Source organism: Setaria viridis, chromosome 5 (assembly GCF_005286985.2).
Source record: "Setaria viridis chromosome 5, Setaria_viridis_v4.0, whole genome shotgun sequence".
NCBI classification, from domain to species: Eukaryota; Viridiplantae; Streptophyta; class Magnoliopsida; order Poales; family Poaceae; genus Setaria; species Setaria viridis.
In genome coordinates this window covers 16,280,888-16,298,684 of record NC_048267.2, presented here as the reverse complement: position 1 = coordinate 16,298,684, position 17,797 = coordinate 16,280,888, and the positions used below count along the sequence as shown (strand labels likewise).

The 17,797-nt window shown below is 45.8% G+C and overlaps 2 protein-coding genes across 3 annotated transcripts; one reads left to right on the top strand and one right to left on the bottom strand.

The window, feature by feature from the left end:
* Positions 1-108: 108 nt before the first annotated feature.
* LOC117858867 (probable potassium transporter 3) lies at positions 109-3,644 on the top strand. 2 transcript variants are annotated; one of them, XM_034742011.2, is made up of 4 exons: positions 109-364; positions 854-1,655; positions 1,752-1,922; positions 2,023-3,644. In XM_034742011.2, the coding sequence occupies exons 1-4, from the start codon at positions 287-289 to the stop codon at positions 3,414-3,416; spliced, it is 2,445 nt and encodes an 814-aa protein (XP_034597902.1). In that variant the 5' UTR covers positions 109-286; the 3' UTR covers positions 3,417-3,644. The 2 variants fall into 2 exon arrangements, with proteins under 2 accessions (XP_034597902.1, XP_072150365.1); XM_072294264.1 differs by lacking the exon at positions 109-364 and having other exon boundaries at positions 826-1,655; positions 2,023-2,930; positions 3,201-3,644.
* A 438-nt stretch (positions 3,645-4,082) lies between these two features.
* Positions 4,083-9,324, bottom strand: LOC117858381 (cullin-1). Its single transcript, XM_034741439.2, has 18 exons — positions 8,982-9,324; positions 8,696-8,795; positions 7,773-7,958; positions 7,615-7,662; positions 7,304-7,528; positions 7,158-7,235; positions 6,946-7,035; positions 6,785-6,865; positions 6,642-6,704; positions 6,268-6,303; positions 6,089-6,175; positions 5,824-5,973; positions 5,689-5,744; positions 5,307-5,589; positions 5,086-5,229; positions 4,787-5,005; positions 4,534-4,701; positions 4,083-4,377 (listed from the first exon to the last, which is right to left on the bottom strand). The coding sequence occupies exons 1-18, from the start codon at positions 9,116-9,118 to the stop codon at positions 4,276-4,278; spliced, it is 2,253 nt and encodes a 750-aa protein (XP_034597330.1). The 5' UTR covers positions 9,119-9,324; the 3' UTR covers positions 4,083-4,275.
* Between the last annotated feature and the right edge of the window lie 8,473 nt (positions 9,325-17,797).

Sequence of the window (17,797 nt, the reverse complement as noted above, 5' to 3'; positions counted from 1 at the left end):
TTTCCCTTTTTACAAGCCGCGCGCGCACCGTTCCAGAGCTGCTTCATTATCGCTACACGTCACCAGCGTACAACTGTGTCAACGACCGCCTGAGAAACCGTCTCTCCCTCCCCCCACTCTCTTCTCTCTCGCTCGCCACATTTCTCTCCAAGAACACAAAACTCTTCGGCAGAGCTCCGATCCAGAAACGCCGGCCGCTCGTCCGTACCAATAAAATGCCGTCGTAATCCGGTTCCGATCGACCACCATCACCGCCGCCGGTCGTCCTTCCTGATCTCCCAATAAAATGTGGCCTACGGACCCCGAGTATGGCCTCTCGCCAAATAAGAACACCATCGGCGTTGACGTCTACAACCCTCCACCGGTGAGTCGGATTGCACAACGATTTGTACGATACTTGGATCCTTTATCGCTTGTCCTTTCATTAAACGATTTGTTGTCTTAGGTCTTGCCGTTAAGTAATCTTTCATTGATCGAGACGCCAAAATTGGTGATGAATTGATCATTGGGGCAACTATCACTGCACATGATCAGTGACTTCGTAATGCTCATTCATCAGTAGGGTCCGTAATTTTTCTTCGTTAATTCGGCTATGGAATATGTCATGGATGGAAATACCTGAGAGGTTGAAGAAGAACATTAACATGCATTAAGCGTTTTGAAGTATTCCCTACCATTGGTTCCTAACAAACCCCTCCTAAAGATAGCTGGCGACTGAATCAAAAAAACTCAGGATCATGTACACTGTTCACTGAGTTAAACTACCTATTAGTTTCCCGTCGTCAATCTTAGTACTAAGTTCTTGGGCGGTCATGAATACATGAATAATGCACGATGATATAAACATATGCAGCTGCACTGGACGAGCCTGCTGGTTCTAGCGTACCAGAGCTGCGGCGTGGTGTACGGCGACCTGAGCACGTCGCCGCTGTACGTCTACAAGGGCACCTTCTCCGGGTCCCTGCACCGGTTCCTGGGCGAGGAGGCCGTCGTGTTCGGTGTCTTCTCCGTCGTCTTCTGGACCCTCACGCTCATCCCCCTCCTCAAGTACGTGTTCATCGTCCTCAGCGCCGACGACAATGGCGAGGGCGGCACCTTCGCGCTCTACTCGCTGCTGGTGCGGCACGCCAAGTTCAGCCTGATGCCCAACCAGCAGGCCGCCGACGAGGAGCTCTCGGCCTACTACCGGCCCGGGTACGCCGCCACGGAGGACACCCCCATCCTCCGCGCGCTCCGGAGCTTCCTCGAGCGGCACCGCAAGTCGCGCACGTGCCTGCTCCTCACGGTCCTCTTCGGCGCCTCCCTCGTCATCGGCGACGGCGTGCTCACGCCGGCCATGTCGGTGCTCTCCTCCTTCTCGGGGCTCCGGGTGCACTCCAGCGCGCTGACGCACGGCGAGGTGGTGATCCTGTCATGCATCGTGCTGGTGTGCCTCTTCACGCTGCAGCACTGGGGCACGCGACGGGTGGCGTTCCTGTTCGCCCCCGTCGTCGTGCTCTGGCTGCTCCTGCTCGCGGCGCTCGGCGTCTACAACATCGTGGTGTGGAACCCCAGGATCCTGCGCGCGCTCTCCCCCTACTACGTCGTCAGCTTCTTCCAGCGTACCGGCAAGGAAGGATGGATCTCGCTCGGAGGCGTGCTGCTCTCCATGACGGGTACTAAGTTACTAACACTGTTGTGCTTTTGTACAAAATTAAACCAACAAAAAGGTTACATTTTTTGTGTTTTGTTTTGTACTATATGCTTTGCAGGCACAGAAGCCATGTATGCTGATCTTGGCCACTTCACTGCGGCATCCATAAGGGTCGCGTTCGTGGGGCTGATCTACCCGTGTCTGGTGCTGCAGTACATGGGGCAGGCGGCCTTCCTGTCCAAGTCTCCTGACTGCAACATCCACTTCATCTTCTTCGAGTCCATCCCACGTACGATCATTTCCAATTCGCACCCTATCTACTAAGCTACAATATCATCGATCGATCAGTACGGACAAGAAAAATGTGATGTGAACGCCCTCTTCCGCAGGCCCCATCTTCTGGCCGGTGCTGGTGATCGCGACGCTTGCGGCGATCGTGGGCAGCCAGGCGGTGATCTCGGCGACCTTCTCCATCGTGCGGCAGTGCACGGCGCTGGGGTGCTTCCCGCGCGTCAAGATCGTGCACACCTCCAACCGCATCCACGGGCAGATCTACAGCCCGGAGATCAACTGGATCCTGATGCTCGTCTGCCTCGGCGTCACCGTCGGCTTCCGCGACACGGACCTCATCGGCAACGCCTACGGGATGGCCTGCGCGGGGGTCATGGTGGTCACCACGCTCCTCATGGCGCTCGTCATGGTCTTCGTCTGGCAGCAGGGCTTCCTCATGGCCGCCATGTTCCTGCTCGCCTTCGGCTCCGTCGAGTTCGTCTACCTCTCGGCGGCGCTCATGAAGGTGCCGCAGGGCGGCTGGCTGCCGCTGGCTCTCTCGCTCGTCGTCGTCGCCGTCATGTACATCTGGCACTACGGCACCCGCCGCCGCCACATGTTCGACGTCCAGAACAAGGTGTCGCTCAAGTGGCTGCACGCGCTGGGCCCCAGCCTCGGCATCGTCCGCGTCCCCGGCATCGGCCTCATCTACTCCGAGCTCGCCACCGGCGTCCCGGCCATCTTCTCCCACTTCGTCACCAACCTGCCGGCGTTCCACCAGGTGCTCGTCTTCGTGTGCGTCAAGGCCGTGCCCATCCCGCACGTCCGCTGCTACGAGCGCCACCTCATCGGCCGCATCGGCCCGCGCGAGTTCCGCATGTACCGGTGCGTCGTCAGGCACGGCTACAAGGACGTCCCCGGCGACGACAACGACTTCGAGAACGACCTCGTCGTCCGCATCGCCGAGTTCGTGCACATGGAGGCCGCCGAGCAGGCCGCCGCCGGCGACGCCGCGCGCAACAGCGACGCCTCCGTCGAGGGCCGCATGGCCGTCGTCAGCCGCCCCTTCGACCTGTCCCGGACGGGCCTGCTCATGAGGGCGCCGCTTCCCAACCCGGAGGACAGCGTCGTCGTGCGCGCGGCGGCCACGGCCGCCACCGCCGACAGCGGCAAGACGGAGACGATCCAGTCGCTGCAGACCATGTACGAGGCCGAGTCGCCGGGGTTCGCCATCCGGCGGCGCATCCGCTTCGAGATCGACGACGCCACCAGCGAAAGCATGGACCCGGCCGTGAAGGAGGAGCTCAGCGCGCTAGTCGAGGCCAAGCACGCCGGCGTCGCCTACATCATGGGCCACTCGTACATCAAGGCGAGGAAGAGCTCGTCGCTCATCAAGAAGCTGGCCATCGACGTCGCCTACACCTTCCTCCGCAAGAACTGCAGGGGGCCTGCCGTCGCGCTCAACATTCCGCACATCAGCCTCATCGAAGTTGGCATGATCTACTACGTCTAGCGTTATTTTGGTGTCTCCTCCGTCGAATTCAATTGTTTGAACTGAGATTAACTTGCACAACGTAGGGCGACTTAATTAGCATGATGATGATCCATGCTTAGTACTAGTATTTCATCGATTAGTTGAAATTGATCAGGGCAAGGATCAGTGTGAATAAAAACTACATTTCTAATCCTTGGGACTAACATTGTTTTCCTATACTACATGCAACTAGAAGATCAAACAAAAGATTATTACCAAAAAGGCAGGTTCAAGTGTAACTGACTAAAGCAAAACCAGACTCGACTACTTAAGTTGTATTGCTGTTGCGGTTATCGTCCGTGGGACGAATGTATAATAGTAGAAGATATCAACTGACATTTGGGGATAAGATCCTTCACAAAGATATAGAAATGTTGATGATTGGTCGTGTTACAATGCAGGAGATACTCAGCCTGTGGATGCTTCCAAGATGTACGAGCATTTTAAACTTAAGAACTACCCCAGAGCTTGCATTACCATCTGAGTATCTAAGCTCTTGTGTCTTCTCTGATGAGCTGAGATTATTCAACAAACTATGGGGTTGATTAATTGCTTGATCAAACCTCACAGCATGCATCAGGATCGATGTGCTCAACCAGTGTCCAGTGACATAGCAGAGAAATCAAACGGTGGATCACGAGAGAATTACCAGAAACAGATAACTGTATTTTTAAAGACACCAAAATAAGTAATAACCATATAATAAAGAACATTAAACAATTCCACTGTATCTCCCAACCTATGCTACCCTGATCCGATAATCCTATGCCTCTGGACGTTGGAAGAATGTACAGGTGGCAACACTGCTGTGAGGCTCGTAGCAGTCAGCATCAACCAATCAAGCTAAGTATCGATATGAGTTTGCCGAATCCTTATCGCGTTCCAGGTATTCTCTCGTGATAAGGTCCTCGATCCTTCTCTTGATCATTTTGATGTCAGGCTGCAGCAGAGAGAACAACTCAGTGTCCATTATAGTATTTTCTCAAAAAATTAAAGGGGGAGAGGTCACTGTAAACTAAGAATGATCGCACACAAAAATTATGCACAAAAGAAACATCACACAAGTATGATGATACAGTCAGAATGGTAGTAGTACCTTGAACATGCGGCTGAGCTGTTCCACGCATTCCGCAACAAGATTCTGATGGGTCATGATCTTGCGGCTCTTCATGATTCGCACTAGTGCTGCGTCAATTGCAAACCTCCTGTCTTTGTTCACATCATCGATGACCTTTTTCTTCTCGTCGGAGGGAGGAAGTTGAACCTGCAAAACACATCAACGTCAGGTCTCTGGAAAAACAACAGATCCAAAGCAAATAAATCAATGCAGTTTGATTTATAAATTGCACCTTTATCCTTCGCATCTTATCAGTAAATTTGTGGTTGAACTCAAAGACATCATTTGGGGAAATTGTTCTGCTATTTGGCTCTTTGTTGAGAATCTTGTACTTTCCACATGAAAGTGAATGAAGCACGCGTACAGTATCATCTTCAGAAAGATTTAGTTGTGTCACAATCTCAGAGAAACTTAGTCTCTCGGATTCATTGAATAGCAATAGCAGTGCCCCCTGTCAGTGTGGAGATTGGAAAACTGAGTCAAGGAACATGCAATGCTGTGGACTATGTTGTTCTGTTATTTGAAATGTACCTGATAAGTTGTAACAATCAGCTCAATGGGTTTCAATTCAAACCTCCCAATTATGTTGCAATTTCCCAAGGAATAAATCCAGTTCATCTTGCGGTATTTCGTGACTGATTGATAAAACCCCTTGAACACCTCCACACACTTAACCTGAAAACACAAATGAGCTCAAGTAACTGAACTAAAGAGAGCCGACCAGTAGAAATAATCAAGACTGATTGTCGTACCATCTCTGAAGGGAGATTTATTTCACTGCTTTTGTATGTTGGCCAATATCCTGTCGTCAAAACCTGAACACTCAGATCTACCGAAGGATGCAACTCCGGGTTCCTGCTGATGTATTTTTCATATTTTGTTTGATTATCTTTTGCAAGAATAATATCAGTGAGCATGCCCTCCATTTTTGAAGTAAACTGCCCTCCAAAATACTGCTTTAGCTTGGCAAGCAAGCTTCTCTCTAGTTCATCATTGCCATTCTTATCAAAGAGCAACCTCCTTCCTAGCTTCTTCCTGCAGTACATTACAGGGGAAAATATAAGATGTCTCAAACTTCAATTATGTGATGTCCAGCAATGAAATTTAACATCAAAGATAAAGAAAAACACAAACCTATGAAACTCAACAAAGAGGTCCTTATCGCTGATGTATGAAAGAAGCTTCACAACCTGGCAATAATCAGTTTAGAAGGATGAGAAAAACGAGCATATAAACTGTGGCATTTAAATAGATTTGCAGTAACCGTGCCTTTTCAAGGTTCCCTTCAATTGCTTCATCACTAAGTTTTTCGATTCCACCTTTTCTAAGAATACTGTCACAGTATGATGCGAATAACTCCGCACTAGTGCAACCAGCGACATCTTTATTGCAAACAACTTCAAAGGCCTCCTTAAGTGCCTGAAAGAAATGATGATAGAATGAAATATTTGAGCAAGCTAACTTTGTGAACTAGTGTATGGTTTTGGAAGCAATTGATGACATTATTATGATAGAAATATTTGAGCCAGCTAACCTTGTGAAATAGTGTATGGTTCTGGAAACTGTTGATGACATATGCCATGTATTTGTCATGGAGATCCAGGATTTTCCGCACGTAGTCCTGTAATAAGCAGTAAACATTTAGAAAAAAATAAACATTTATAAAAATAATAAAAAAATGAAAAAAAAGCTAGAGGTATGTAAAATGCTTACCAGCTCCAGCGCACTCACTACGTCCCTCTTCTCGTTCTGCATATATGAAAGAAAAGATGTTATGATAGCAATCGGAAAAAAAATGAAAACATCATTTAAGAAAGTAACAGAATTAGAAAATAACATAAATTGGAAAAGGACTAATAAAATAGTGATACAACTAAATAACTGGATAGGAAAGATGATTTTAAACAAACTATATCATCACATAGTGAAATTTTGCAAGCAGAAAACAGCATAATAGTTGATGCAATTTAGCATGGATGCACTATTAGGAAATTGGTCTGACAGTTATTTTACAAAAAAACACATCTTCCAAAGAATTTCAAAGTTGTGTGTTACAACAAGTGAAAGGAAAAGACAGGACGAATCACCTTCTTGCTGGCAGCAGCATCTACTGCTTGCTTCAACAAAGACATGCCTACTTCATTGACATGCTGCAAAGAAGTAAACTTTTTAAGAAAATGGAACTTGATTAAAAGTGCAATGCAATACAGTATAATGAGTAATGCAATACCTCCTGGAATGTTTTAGATACTGGAGGCAGGCCATCTTTTATCCTAGAGAAGAGCCTAAACATCCTTGACAGATCTTCAACCTGCATTAACAAATATATGCTCAAAATTCTATGTCCACCAGCTCCTCGCATATATGGACATGTGCTTCTATCTAACAAACCTTTTCATTACAAAGCAACACTTTGCATCCAGAATTCTCTTTCTTCAAGATTTGGTCTATGTGCCGAGCTAGCAATTCTCCTTGTGCAGCCTGTAAGCAATTAGAAGGGTGTAATAATTTCAGTGTCAGAAATTTACTGCACTTGATCTGGTTGGAAACATGATTCATGTAATAACCAAAGTGAGATAAATAACTAACAGCCTCAGACAAACCTCCATTAACTTTGGTTCAGTAGAAGAGTGTAAATAATGTGCAACTCGTTCCTTCTCTTTTTGTAAGCACATCTCAGCCTATGGAACAGAGAGTCAGAAGATGTCCTTACACCATGAAATGGAATTTTCAAGAGCTCCTCAGTTACCTTAAGCATGTATTCAGGGCAAGTGTCCTCCACAATCCAGGTTTGGGCCTTCTTAGAATAGTAATCTATTGTACCCTGCCGAAATGCATCTTCGAAGTCCTTCTCGTAAGGTGGATCTGGTGCAGATTGATTTCTTGCTGGGTCATGCCCGAGTTCAATATAGATATCAAGAACATTCTTGACAAGAGTACGGTCTATAATCTGGCCGTCTCTATCCTTGTCGACCTGTCAAACCAAGGAATTCCAAAAGTATGATTTCCAAGCCACCTCTTTAAAATGCAACACAAGAAGCAGCAATTTATAAGACTAACCATGGTGATCAAAATTGTTGTAACTGTTGCTTTCAGCTCGTCAAAGGCCTGTCACAAAAGCATGAAAACCGACATATTAAAAAAAAACCTCGCAACCATAAGCTTCTTCAGACATGGGAAGAAAGTAAAAAATCATCAAAGAAAACGAAAGACCATACCAGAGTTTTGAAGGATTCCCAGCCAACTGATTTAAGGGGCGGAAGTGACCTCCGTGTAATGAAGTAGCGGTCAAGGTAGTGGAAGAACCTGCACAGCCACCTGACCATTACCTTGTGGTTTTTCCACCTGAGCACGAGTTCCCTCAGCAGGAACTCACCGTGCTTCTCCCTCAAGGAGGGCAACACCTACGCAATCACAAAACAAAGTTAATCAACACCAAAAGAATGATTTCACAACGAGCACTCTAGCTCATTGAACAAACTTTATATAATAACAATCAACAACTATACTCCATCCCAAATTATAAGTCATTCCAAGAATCTTGGAGAGTCAAAGCATCTCAAGTTTGACCAAAATTATAGAGAAAATTATAAAGATTTATGACATCAAATAGGTATACTATGAAAATATAATTGATGAAGAATCTAATGATACTTAGATGACATCATAAATATTATTATATTATCATATAAATTTGATCAAACTTAAGATATTTTGACTCTCCAAAATTCTTGGAATAACTTATAATTTGAGATGGATGAGTACATGATACTATATAAATTATCACTGCTCGCTCATCATGCACGATCTCTGAACTTAATCAGGCTTGGACCATTAATTTATTAAGCATCTACAAGAAACCATCCCAAAAATCCAGGATTATAAAAGATGGATCTTGACTTCCAGCACTATATATATACATCCCCAAATTAAAGGCTCATCAGGCCAAAACAACTTCCGATCTAAACTCAAGCAGTTACAGAGAAACCAACAAACCGTGCACAATTTCTATATCACAAACATAAGAGATGCAATCTGAAAGGACGGCCAAAAGTTACGATTTTTTCCGAAGAGTAAAATTGATCGAAGATGAGGAGGCAGGTAATAATAGTAATCTAAAGAAACTGTGCCACGTACGTACGGTGAATGTGACGTAATCGTCGAAGGCCCCCCTGTACTTGTCGTAGAGCTGCTGCGAGTAGTCGTGCGGCGACTTCTGCGTGCACATGTTGTATATCGTCCTGCCGGGCGCAACGAAACATGTCAATCAGCAGATCGCATGCGTGGAAGAAGCCGATAAGATCGGAAGTAGTAATCATATTGAACCCTAATGAAACTAAACAACCAGGCCGGACCAACAGAAGAGATTGAACCCCAGCTAGGAGAGGAGAGATCAGAGCCAATGCATGCGAGGACGACGGACGTACGTGTAGAGGTGCATGTACTCATCGGAGACGAAGCTGACGCGGGGTTCGTCGGCGAGGATGCGCTTGAGCTTGGCGATGCCGATTTCCATCTGTGCCCACCCCTCATCGAGGTCTATGATCGGGCGGTTGAGCGACATGATGCCGCCCTGGCGCCGCGCCGGATTGCCTTCGCCGGAGGAGGAGGGAAAGAAGGGAAGCGGGCGATGGGAAGTCGAGAGGGCGACGTGTGCGGCGACGCGAGTCGAGGGTTCAGGGCTTTGACGTCGTTGGCGAGATGGGAGATAAATAGGAGGGAGGGAGGCGAGCTTTGGGCCTCAGGTGGGGTCGTGTTTTCACAATGGAGTCGGTTTGGAACTCTCGTAAGTCGGTTTGGAACTCTCCAGAGGTCCGAGGTAATTGCGGTAATATTGAATCCACAACGTTGACCCGTCAGTATAGGCATGGATGTGCGGTTTTGCTAGGCAAGGCCTCTCTACGAGTACTACAAAATCACGGTACGACCATATTTGGAACATGGTAGAGGGGAAGGAGACCAACAAGGGTGTCCAAGTCAAGAAGGAGATTCGAGGCTAATTCGGTTCGAGTTTCCGAGGTGGAGGCCTAAAGCAACTCAAGTTCGAGTCCGTCTCGGAGTCCAGGAGCAGTACGTACTAAAAACGCCCAGGTCGCATACGGTGTTCGTTTTGGACGTTCTTTATATGGATGGAAACAGAATTTCATGGAGCTTCCAATGGCAGTGGTCCCACCTTAAAATTCGATCGAAATCAATGGAAGTCGTCGAAACAATTGGACGTTCAGAATCTGTCAAGGTGCTGCGCCACCGTCTTTTGGGCCGTTGGCCCGTGTATCGTGTTGGAGCCCATAGGGGCGCGTCCAGAGGGGTCTCCACGACCTAACCCTCATAAATTCAGTAGCCGTCGCCACATTAGGGTTTGAATTTTGTTTAGTTCTAGTTTTCCTTTGAGAAACTAAGATTGATTCGTTGTAACTATGACGACAAGTCCTTTTACAATGATCCAAGATCCATGTTGTTGTTCTCCTCGACTGTGTCGATTAGTCCTTTTGAATTGAGAGCTTGAACCCTTCTTTACTTCATTCATATTTGCAATATCAGATTGCGTGTTTACACTTTCTTGCTTGTGTCCTTCGGATTCGCTTGCAGGGAAAGCCTTCTCGGCGAGGTCAATCAAGTTATACTTGGTTGATAACCAATAGAGCAGCGGTGTAGTGGTTGCAGGGATTCAAATCATGTCTCATTTAGAAGCCCGGATTGTCAACTTCGAGTCTCCACCAATCGAATTTATCATTACCTTTCGGAAGATCGGGCCAGTGCTACATCAAGTGGTATCAGGATTCCAGGTTACCCATGAGGTATACTATCATATTTCCCCTTTAGATTCAGTTCGTATCCAACACCTATAGTCCACGAAAAGCCCAAAAATATTTACATTTTCCGCAAACACACTAAACCAGCAACAAGACTCGACGACGGACACAAACTGAACAAAGCGAATCTGAAATGAAAATTGCAAAGGCTAAAAAAAGGTGATAGGACAGCAGAAAGTGTAAATATTTTTGGACTTTTTGTGGACTATAGGTGTTGGACACGAATTGAATCTAAAGGGGAAACACGATAGTATACCTCATGGGTAACCTAGAATTCTGATACCACTTGATGTAGCACTGGCCCGATCTTCCAAAAAGTAGTGATAAATTTGATTGGTGGAGACTCGACGTTGACGATCCGGGCTTCTAATCAGACACAATTTGAATTCCAGCAACCGCTACACCACTACTCCGTTGGTTATCAACCAAGCACAACTTGATTGACCTTGCCAAGAAGGCTTTGCTTGCAAGCGAATCGAAGGACACAAGCGAGAAAGTATAAACACGCAATCTGATATTGCAGATATGAATGAAGTAAAGAAGGGTTCAAGCTCTCAATTCGAAATCCCACGGGGATCCGTCCTGCGACAGTGACCGACGCGAACGGCTACTGAATTTAACACCAACAATACATCCACACCTACACAAGTACCAATTTCTGGTCCTATTACTCGTGCCCGTGCTCGTCAACTTAATCATCAAGTAAGTTCAATCTTGAGTTCCTGTCCATCCTATTTAGACCATGGAGACGCGTGCACTCTTATTTTGGTTAGGAACCAGGGAGAAGACCAAAAGGGAAAATAACTCGCGCAGACTGGATTCGGACTCCAGGATAGTACCAACTTGTGATGGTCACCACGGTCGCATATGTACGTACTCGGATTGGGGCGTAATTCACGGATTCATTATGAAGTATATTTTCATATGGATCTAAATTCAAGTCCATATCTGGTCTGAGGCGGTCGTAATGACCAATTTACTACCGAGAGATTTTCTGGTGCTGCGTCACTTTAATTTGGCCCAATGGGCCGTGTATCAAGTCGGGTCCAATAGGGACGCGTCCTAGGGTTGGAGCACGACCCCAACACCCTGGTGGTCGTCCTCCCACCTTCATATACCCCTTAGCCGCCACCAAGAATGATTGGTTTTGTTTAGATCAAGTTTAGCTCTCACTACTTGCTTGTAAGCGCGCGTGTTGGATCAGCTGCCCGTCTTCCTGTCTTCGGAACTGTCGGGGATAGATCCCCAGTACCCGCAAGGAAGGAAGAAGTCGGACTCTTACTAAAATTCCCCTTAATCCGAATAGGACTAGTCCTGTGTACTCCTACTAGGACTACTCCTTGTAATCCGACTAGTACTCTTGCCCCCTGGAGTATATAAAGGAGGGCAGGGGTACCTAGATCGGCATCTCACTTAAGCTCAACAACTAAGCGCAGGATGCAATATACAATACTCCAAAACAGGATAAAGGTATTACACTTCTCTGACAGCCCGAACCTATATAAATCCATATCTTGTGCCCTTACTTTTACCTTCGGGTTCCAGGTCTGACGATCCCCCAACCGACTAATCGACTACCTCAGGTGCCCCCTTGGTAGGCTGCCGGTATAAAACACTGACATCTAGCACCCACTATGGGGCAGATCGTCGAGATCATCAGGCGAGCTTAAAGGATCTCATCATCAAGATTAATCTAGTCGTCGCGTTCATGCGGCGGATTTGAGCGTGATCACGGCAACGTCGCTAGTACCAATTTTCAACTCGGCGAATTCCGCGGCCAAATCGTTCTGCAGCTATCTGCAACATGTGAACTCAAGTCCCGAGCAGAGATCGAGGTCGAGTCAACTGCACTGTTCTTGCATCCGAGAAGAAAAACCATGGCTTAATCCATGTCCTATTAGAGAGAGAACAGTCGATCTCCAGTCCACGTCAATCAAGACTAAGCTGGTAGATTCCGCGTCTCTGTTCCGACTCTGCACGTCGACTTCCGACGCTCGATTTCGAGACAAGCTCACATTGCAAAATCCGATCAGGGTTCAATGATACGGTGCGCGCCCTGCTCATCCATGGAGACCACAAATGCTGGATAAAGAATTCTACGAAGATCGAAGCAAAGGTCACGGTTTCAGCTACACAAAGGTCATGTCCGCATGTAGAGTAGAGACCAATAAAAGCAAGAGCAAGGTCATGTCAATCATTACAGGGTGAATAGCAAAAAATTCTTTATCCAGCATCAAGCTGTCCATCTGCCGTAAAAGTAAGGCGGCAGATGGGACCGGAATTGACAAAGCGCTGGCAAAAAGTTACTCTGACTTGTTGAGTTGCATCAAGTTGAAGACGAAGTTGTCAACAAAATTGTTTCAAATCACAACATACGAAGTCTACTACGAGTCCGAGGTGGAGAAAGCACCTAAGCCAACCGTTGATGACTCATCTCCAGAAGCCACTGTGCAGGAAGCCAACAGCACACTCTTCGAGATGGAACGGAGAGCGTCGAGTTGCTGCCCCGGACGGACTGACAAGATGTACGCGAATGCTACTGCATCGACGTCCCACCGCACTGACTCGCTGACGCCTATCGACTATGACTACTCCGACTACTCTCGTCGACTACTTTGATGGACGGCTCACCGACGACTACTTCGACTACGTCGTAATGCTCGCTCACTACTCATCGAGGACCGATTACTTCAACTTGTGAGGGCACTCGGCGACCCGCTAACGACTACCTCAACTGCTCGTCTCCACTAAAAAATTAGTTGGGGCAAATTTCTCATCGTCGACAACTAGTCATAATCGCCTCCGACTAGTCGACTTCGTCACAACCGTCACGGCTTCATCAACGACCGTCACGGCTTCATCAACAATCGTCCACGAATCAAGCTAAGTCACTTTTCTAAATTATTTTCTGGCTTATTTTCCGTTTGCGCGCAACACGTGCTCTACTCGCCGGAAGCTCCTGCGCACAACACGCGCTCTACTCGCCGGAGGGCAGCAAACTCTTTCGCGCTACCGCGCTCTCTTTTTATCGCAACAACGACTATTCCTTTTTGTCACTACTCTTCTCGAGAAGAACACGCCTTAACTCGTGAAAGCCTCGGGTGCACCTGTGACGCCAAATGCTTGCACACATACACGTGCAATAGCAATGTCCATCCGCGTACACTCACACACGCAGCGGATACGGCTAAACGGGGACTAAGAGCCTAAAATGTAACAGGCTAACTACTTGGGAAGAGTATGACTGGAATAAGAGCATGACACACAATGTTTACATTAATCGTTGAATAAATTTCAGTAGTTTCAATATTCTGTAAAAATGCTACATAATGTACGCATCTTTTCTTTTAGATCAAACTTCAGTGACGATGCTCCAGGATGCCAAGCGTACAGGCTAGTTCCCGAACTCAGGGGCTAAGTGCCAATAACTACTCGACGTGGCTCCTACGGCTCACCTAGCACATAAGCTCAGGGGGCTAGACGCCGCAAGACTACTCGGATGATGACTGGGGTGAAGATTTAAGATCCTTGAGTTGATTATTCAATCAATTCAAGGCTCGGGGGCTGATAAGCTACACCCAATAATTTTCTAGCCGGAAGAAAAGATTCAAGATTTTTTGACCCTCAGCCTGATTCTATGATTCAACCTAAGGCTCGGGGGCTACTCCATATGGAGTGCGACTTTCGCCGCCCTCCATACATGAAGACTACAATATTAAGTTGATCAAGGCTTTGAGCACACCATAGCCTCATGGCAGCTTTGAGAAGCTTTGAAGATTCCGCCAGATAAAGTACTCGAAGAGCACCAAGACTACTCGGCGAAAATCTTAAGACTACTCGAAGACTGCTGCATTCGACTATGAAGCGCTCGGAGGCTTGTCGGGAATAGATCCCTAGTACCCGCAAGGAAGGAAGAAGTCGGACTCCTACTATAATTCCCCTGTAATCCGACTAGGACTAGTCCTGTGTACTCCTACTAGAACTCCTTGTAATCCAACTAGTACTCTTGCCCCCTGGAGTATATAAAGGAGGAAATGGGTACCTAGATCGGCAACTCACCTAAGCTCAACACTCAAGTGCAGAGCGTAATATACAACACTCCAAAATAGGATGTAGGGTATTACGCTACTCTGGCGGCCCGAACCTATATAAATCTATGTCTTGTGCCCTCGCTTTTACCTTCGAGTTTCAGGTCCGGCGATCCCCCAACCTAATCGACTACCTCGGGTACCCCCTTGGTAGGCTGCCGGTATAAAACACCGATAGGAACCCCACCTTATTGAGATTGAGTTGGAAACCTTCATCTCCATCTAGTAAATTTAGTACTTGTTATACTTGTTCTTGCTAGTTCTTCGATTGCTTGCAGGATGAGTGCCCTAGTGACCGGGTGACACGCTCCACAAGATCGCGGCAGCCATTGGAGGTGGTGTATCGCTTGCTAAGGCGCAGCTTGGAAGTATGTAGTCAGGCCGTGAACGTCGTCTCCATCAACCAATCGAGTTATCCTCCCTTCTCATCGAAAGATCGAGAATCAACCCTAGCGGGTTCATATCAGTTGGTAATCAGAGCAAGGTTTATCGGTGAGAGACTTCCAATCCTTCGCTGTTTTACTTTCCCATAGTCTAGAAAAAGCCAAAAAAATAAGTAGATTAGTGTACCCGCAATCCTATAACCCTTTGAGCCTTTCGAGTTTTCGGTTGCTTAGAAACGGGAGACCCCTATAAATCATTTTTATAGTAGTGATGTGTGCTGTCCATTACCTCGGTCCACACGTGTGCATGCATGCATTCCGTCCAATTTCTTTGCTAATCACGCACATCACACAGTATGCATGGATCCATGCGTGTAGGCAACACATGAGCAGCTCATATGAGTATATCACTTCGTTAGTTCATTTGGACGGTAAAAGCAGGACCAGCTTGTGAACTTAATGCATTGAGCAACATATTGGTGCACGGCGTGTTCCTGTTTCAAATTCGAATTGACGTTGTCATTTAAAACATTCCATTTATCAGATTCGTTTTAGCTTGTTTCCTTCCCTTTGCTAGTCGAAATCACTAAGTTAGTACTTGATTCGCTGCGGGTGTGAACTCCTACCCACCACCTCAGTACAATTGATGTGACCGCGAAGCACAGGTGCATCTGGGGGCTTGCGTAGGGCTCAGCTGGCGTGGTTTAACTTGGTGGGGCAGTTCAGATGTTCAAGGGCGAAGGAAGGAACGGATTGACATGCGTGTTCTTTTGTGATGTATGTGTCGTGTGATTAGGTTTACTTTGCAAGAATTAAATCGAATCGATTCACTGTATCTCTCACATAAAAGAACCTTGAGCACTTGATCTCTTGTAGTAATGGAAATAAAATGGTGATGACAAGATATATGTTTATGATATCAATTGTTGATTAATTTTGTATAGCATGATTGCTCTAGTTATTTATGCAAATCTAGTTGGTACTTGTTACATGTTAAACTTAAGCTAAAATATTGAAAGTAAAGACATACTTGTAGTAAGCTCCTTTTTACAGAAGAAACCCAGCAAACCAGAAGCCATGCGTACTAGGAGTCGCCTAAGTATGTACCATAGTTGGGTAAGCCTTGCTGAGTATTAGTATACTCAGGGTTGTTGTTCTGACCCTATTTCCAGTGGTGTTGCATCTCTTTGATAGTACGTCGGTGGGCTCGATGTGTTGTCCTTTGCTCTGAGTTGTTTCTAGCTTTCCGTCTATCTTAGTTTATCCTGGTTCAGCTTTCTTTCCGCGGTGCATTTAAAAAGCTCTGTTTCATTCTTGTATTTGAACTCAGTTCATAAAAGTTAAGTGTTGTACCCTAATTTATGTAAACGTTGTGATGTTTGTATTATCTATACTCACCTTCGCATGAGACTTGTGGTGTATGTTTTGATCGAGATATTCAATGGTTGAATTGGGATTTACTCGATAGACTGTCAAATTATGATGTTTTAAGTGCGTATTCACCGGATTAACCATTAAGCATACTTAAGTCGGTTTAATCTGGACAGTTCTGCCACAGCAACCACTTCTGAAAATGAGTGTTTCCAAAACCGACCGTCATTTTTAGAGGGGGCTTGTGTAGGGCTCAGCTGACCATGGTTTAATATTGTGGGGCAGTTCAGACGTTAGAGGGCAAAGGTAGGAACAGATTGACGTGCGTGTTCTTTTGTGGCGCATGTGTCGCAAGATTAGGTTTACTTTGCAAGAATTATATCGAATCGATTCTCCATATCTCTCACATAAAAGAAGCTTGATCACTTGATCTTTTGTAGTAATGGAAATAAAATGGTGATGACAAGATATATGTTTATGATATTAATTATTGATTAATTTTGTATAGCATGATTGCTCTAGTTATTTATGCAAATCTAGTTGGACTTGTTACATGTTGAACTTAAGTTAAAATATTGAAAGTAAGGATATACTTGTAGTAAGCTCCTTTTTGCAAAAGAAACCTAGCAAACTAGAAGCCATGCATACTAGGAATCGTCTAAGTATATACCATAGTTGGGTAAATCTTGCTGAGTATTAGTATACTCAAGGTTGTTGTGATCCTATTTCAGGTGGTGTTGCATCTCTTTGATGGCACATCGGTGAGCTCGATGTGTTGTCCTCCGCTCGGTGCCGTTTCTAGCTTTCCGTCTATCTTAGTTTATCCTAGTTCAGCTTTCTTTCCGCAGTGTGTTTAAAAGCTCTGTTTCATTCTTGTATTTGAACTTAGTTCGTAAAAGTTAAGTGTTGTACCCTAATTTATGTAAACGCTGTGATGTTTGTATTACCTATACTCACCTTCGCGTGAGACTCGTGGTGTATGCTTCGATCGAGATATTTAGTGGTTGAATCGGGATTTACCCGACATACCGTCAAATTATGATGTTTTAAGTGCATATTGACCAGATTAACAATTAAACGTGCTTAAGTCGGTTTAATTTGAACGGTTACCACTTCTGAAAATGAGTGTTTCCAAAACCGACCGCCATTTTGAGAGGCGGTCTATGTCCATGAAGGGCTGATGTAATGTAGATGTGGTTATTAAAAGGGACATATGTAAAAATATATTTGTAGTAGTGACCGAGAGAGTGATAGGAGGAAGGACACGAGGATATCTTTCGCATCGCCCATATATTGAGAAAGGATCCTAATACCCACATGGCCCTCTAGGATAACACCAATGATGCGATCCACAAAAAGTTTGCCTTTAAGATACGTAATTTAACATCTATTGAGCATCTCCAGCAGTCCAACATCAGCTAGCTATAAGCCGTCTACATCATCTCTTTGTTAAGGTCATTATGTAAAACAAATGCTGAGGTGGAGAAAAGAAGGGGTGAAGAGAGACAAAAGTTAGTTTTTTTTGAGCAACAAAAGTGAGCTACTACTCGTTTTAGCTTTTCTAAATATATAACTTTTGATGTATACT

Bases quoted from the DNA above. Each gene is read 5' to 3' on its own strand.
- LOC117858867 (XM_034742011.2), top strand. From the start codon at position 287: ATGTGGCCTACGGACCCCGAGTATGGCCTCTCGCCAAATAAGAACACC. The intron at 1,656-1,751 runs GTACTAAGTTAC...TATGCTTTGCAG, and splicing joins CGTGCTGCTCTCCATGACGG to GCACAGAAGCCATGTATGCT. The intron at 1,923-2,022 runs GTACGATCATTT...CCTCTTCCGCAG, and splicing joins CTTCTTCGAGTCCATCCCAC to GCCCCATCTTCTGGCCGGTG.
- LOC117858381 (XM_034741439.2), bottom strand. From the start codon at position 9,118: ATGTCGCTCAACCGCCCGATCATAGACCTCGATGAGGGGTGGGCACAG. The intron at 6,176-6,267 runs GTAAGCATTTTA...TGCTTATTACAG, and splicing joins TAGTGAGTGCGCTGGAGCTG to GACTACGTGCGGAAAATCCT. The intron at 5,006-5,085 runs GTACATTTCAAA...CCACACTGACAG, and splicing joins TGATTGTTACAACTTATCAG to GGGGCACTGCTATTGCTATT.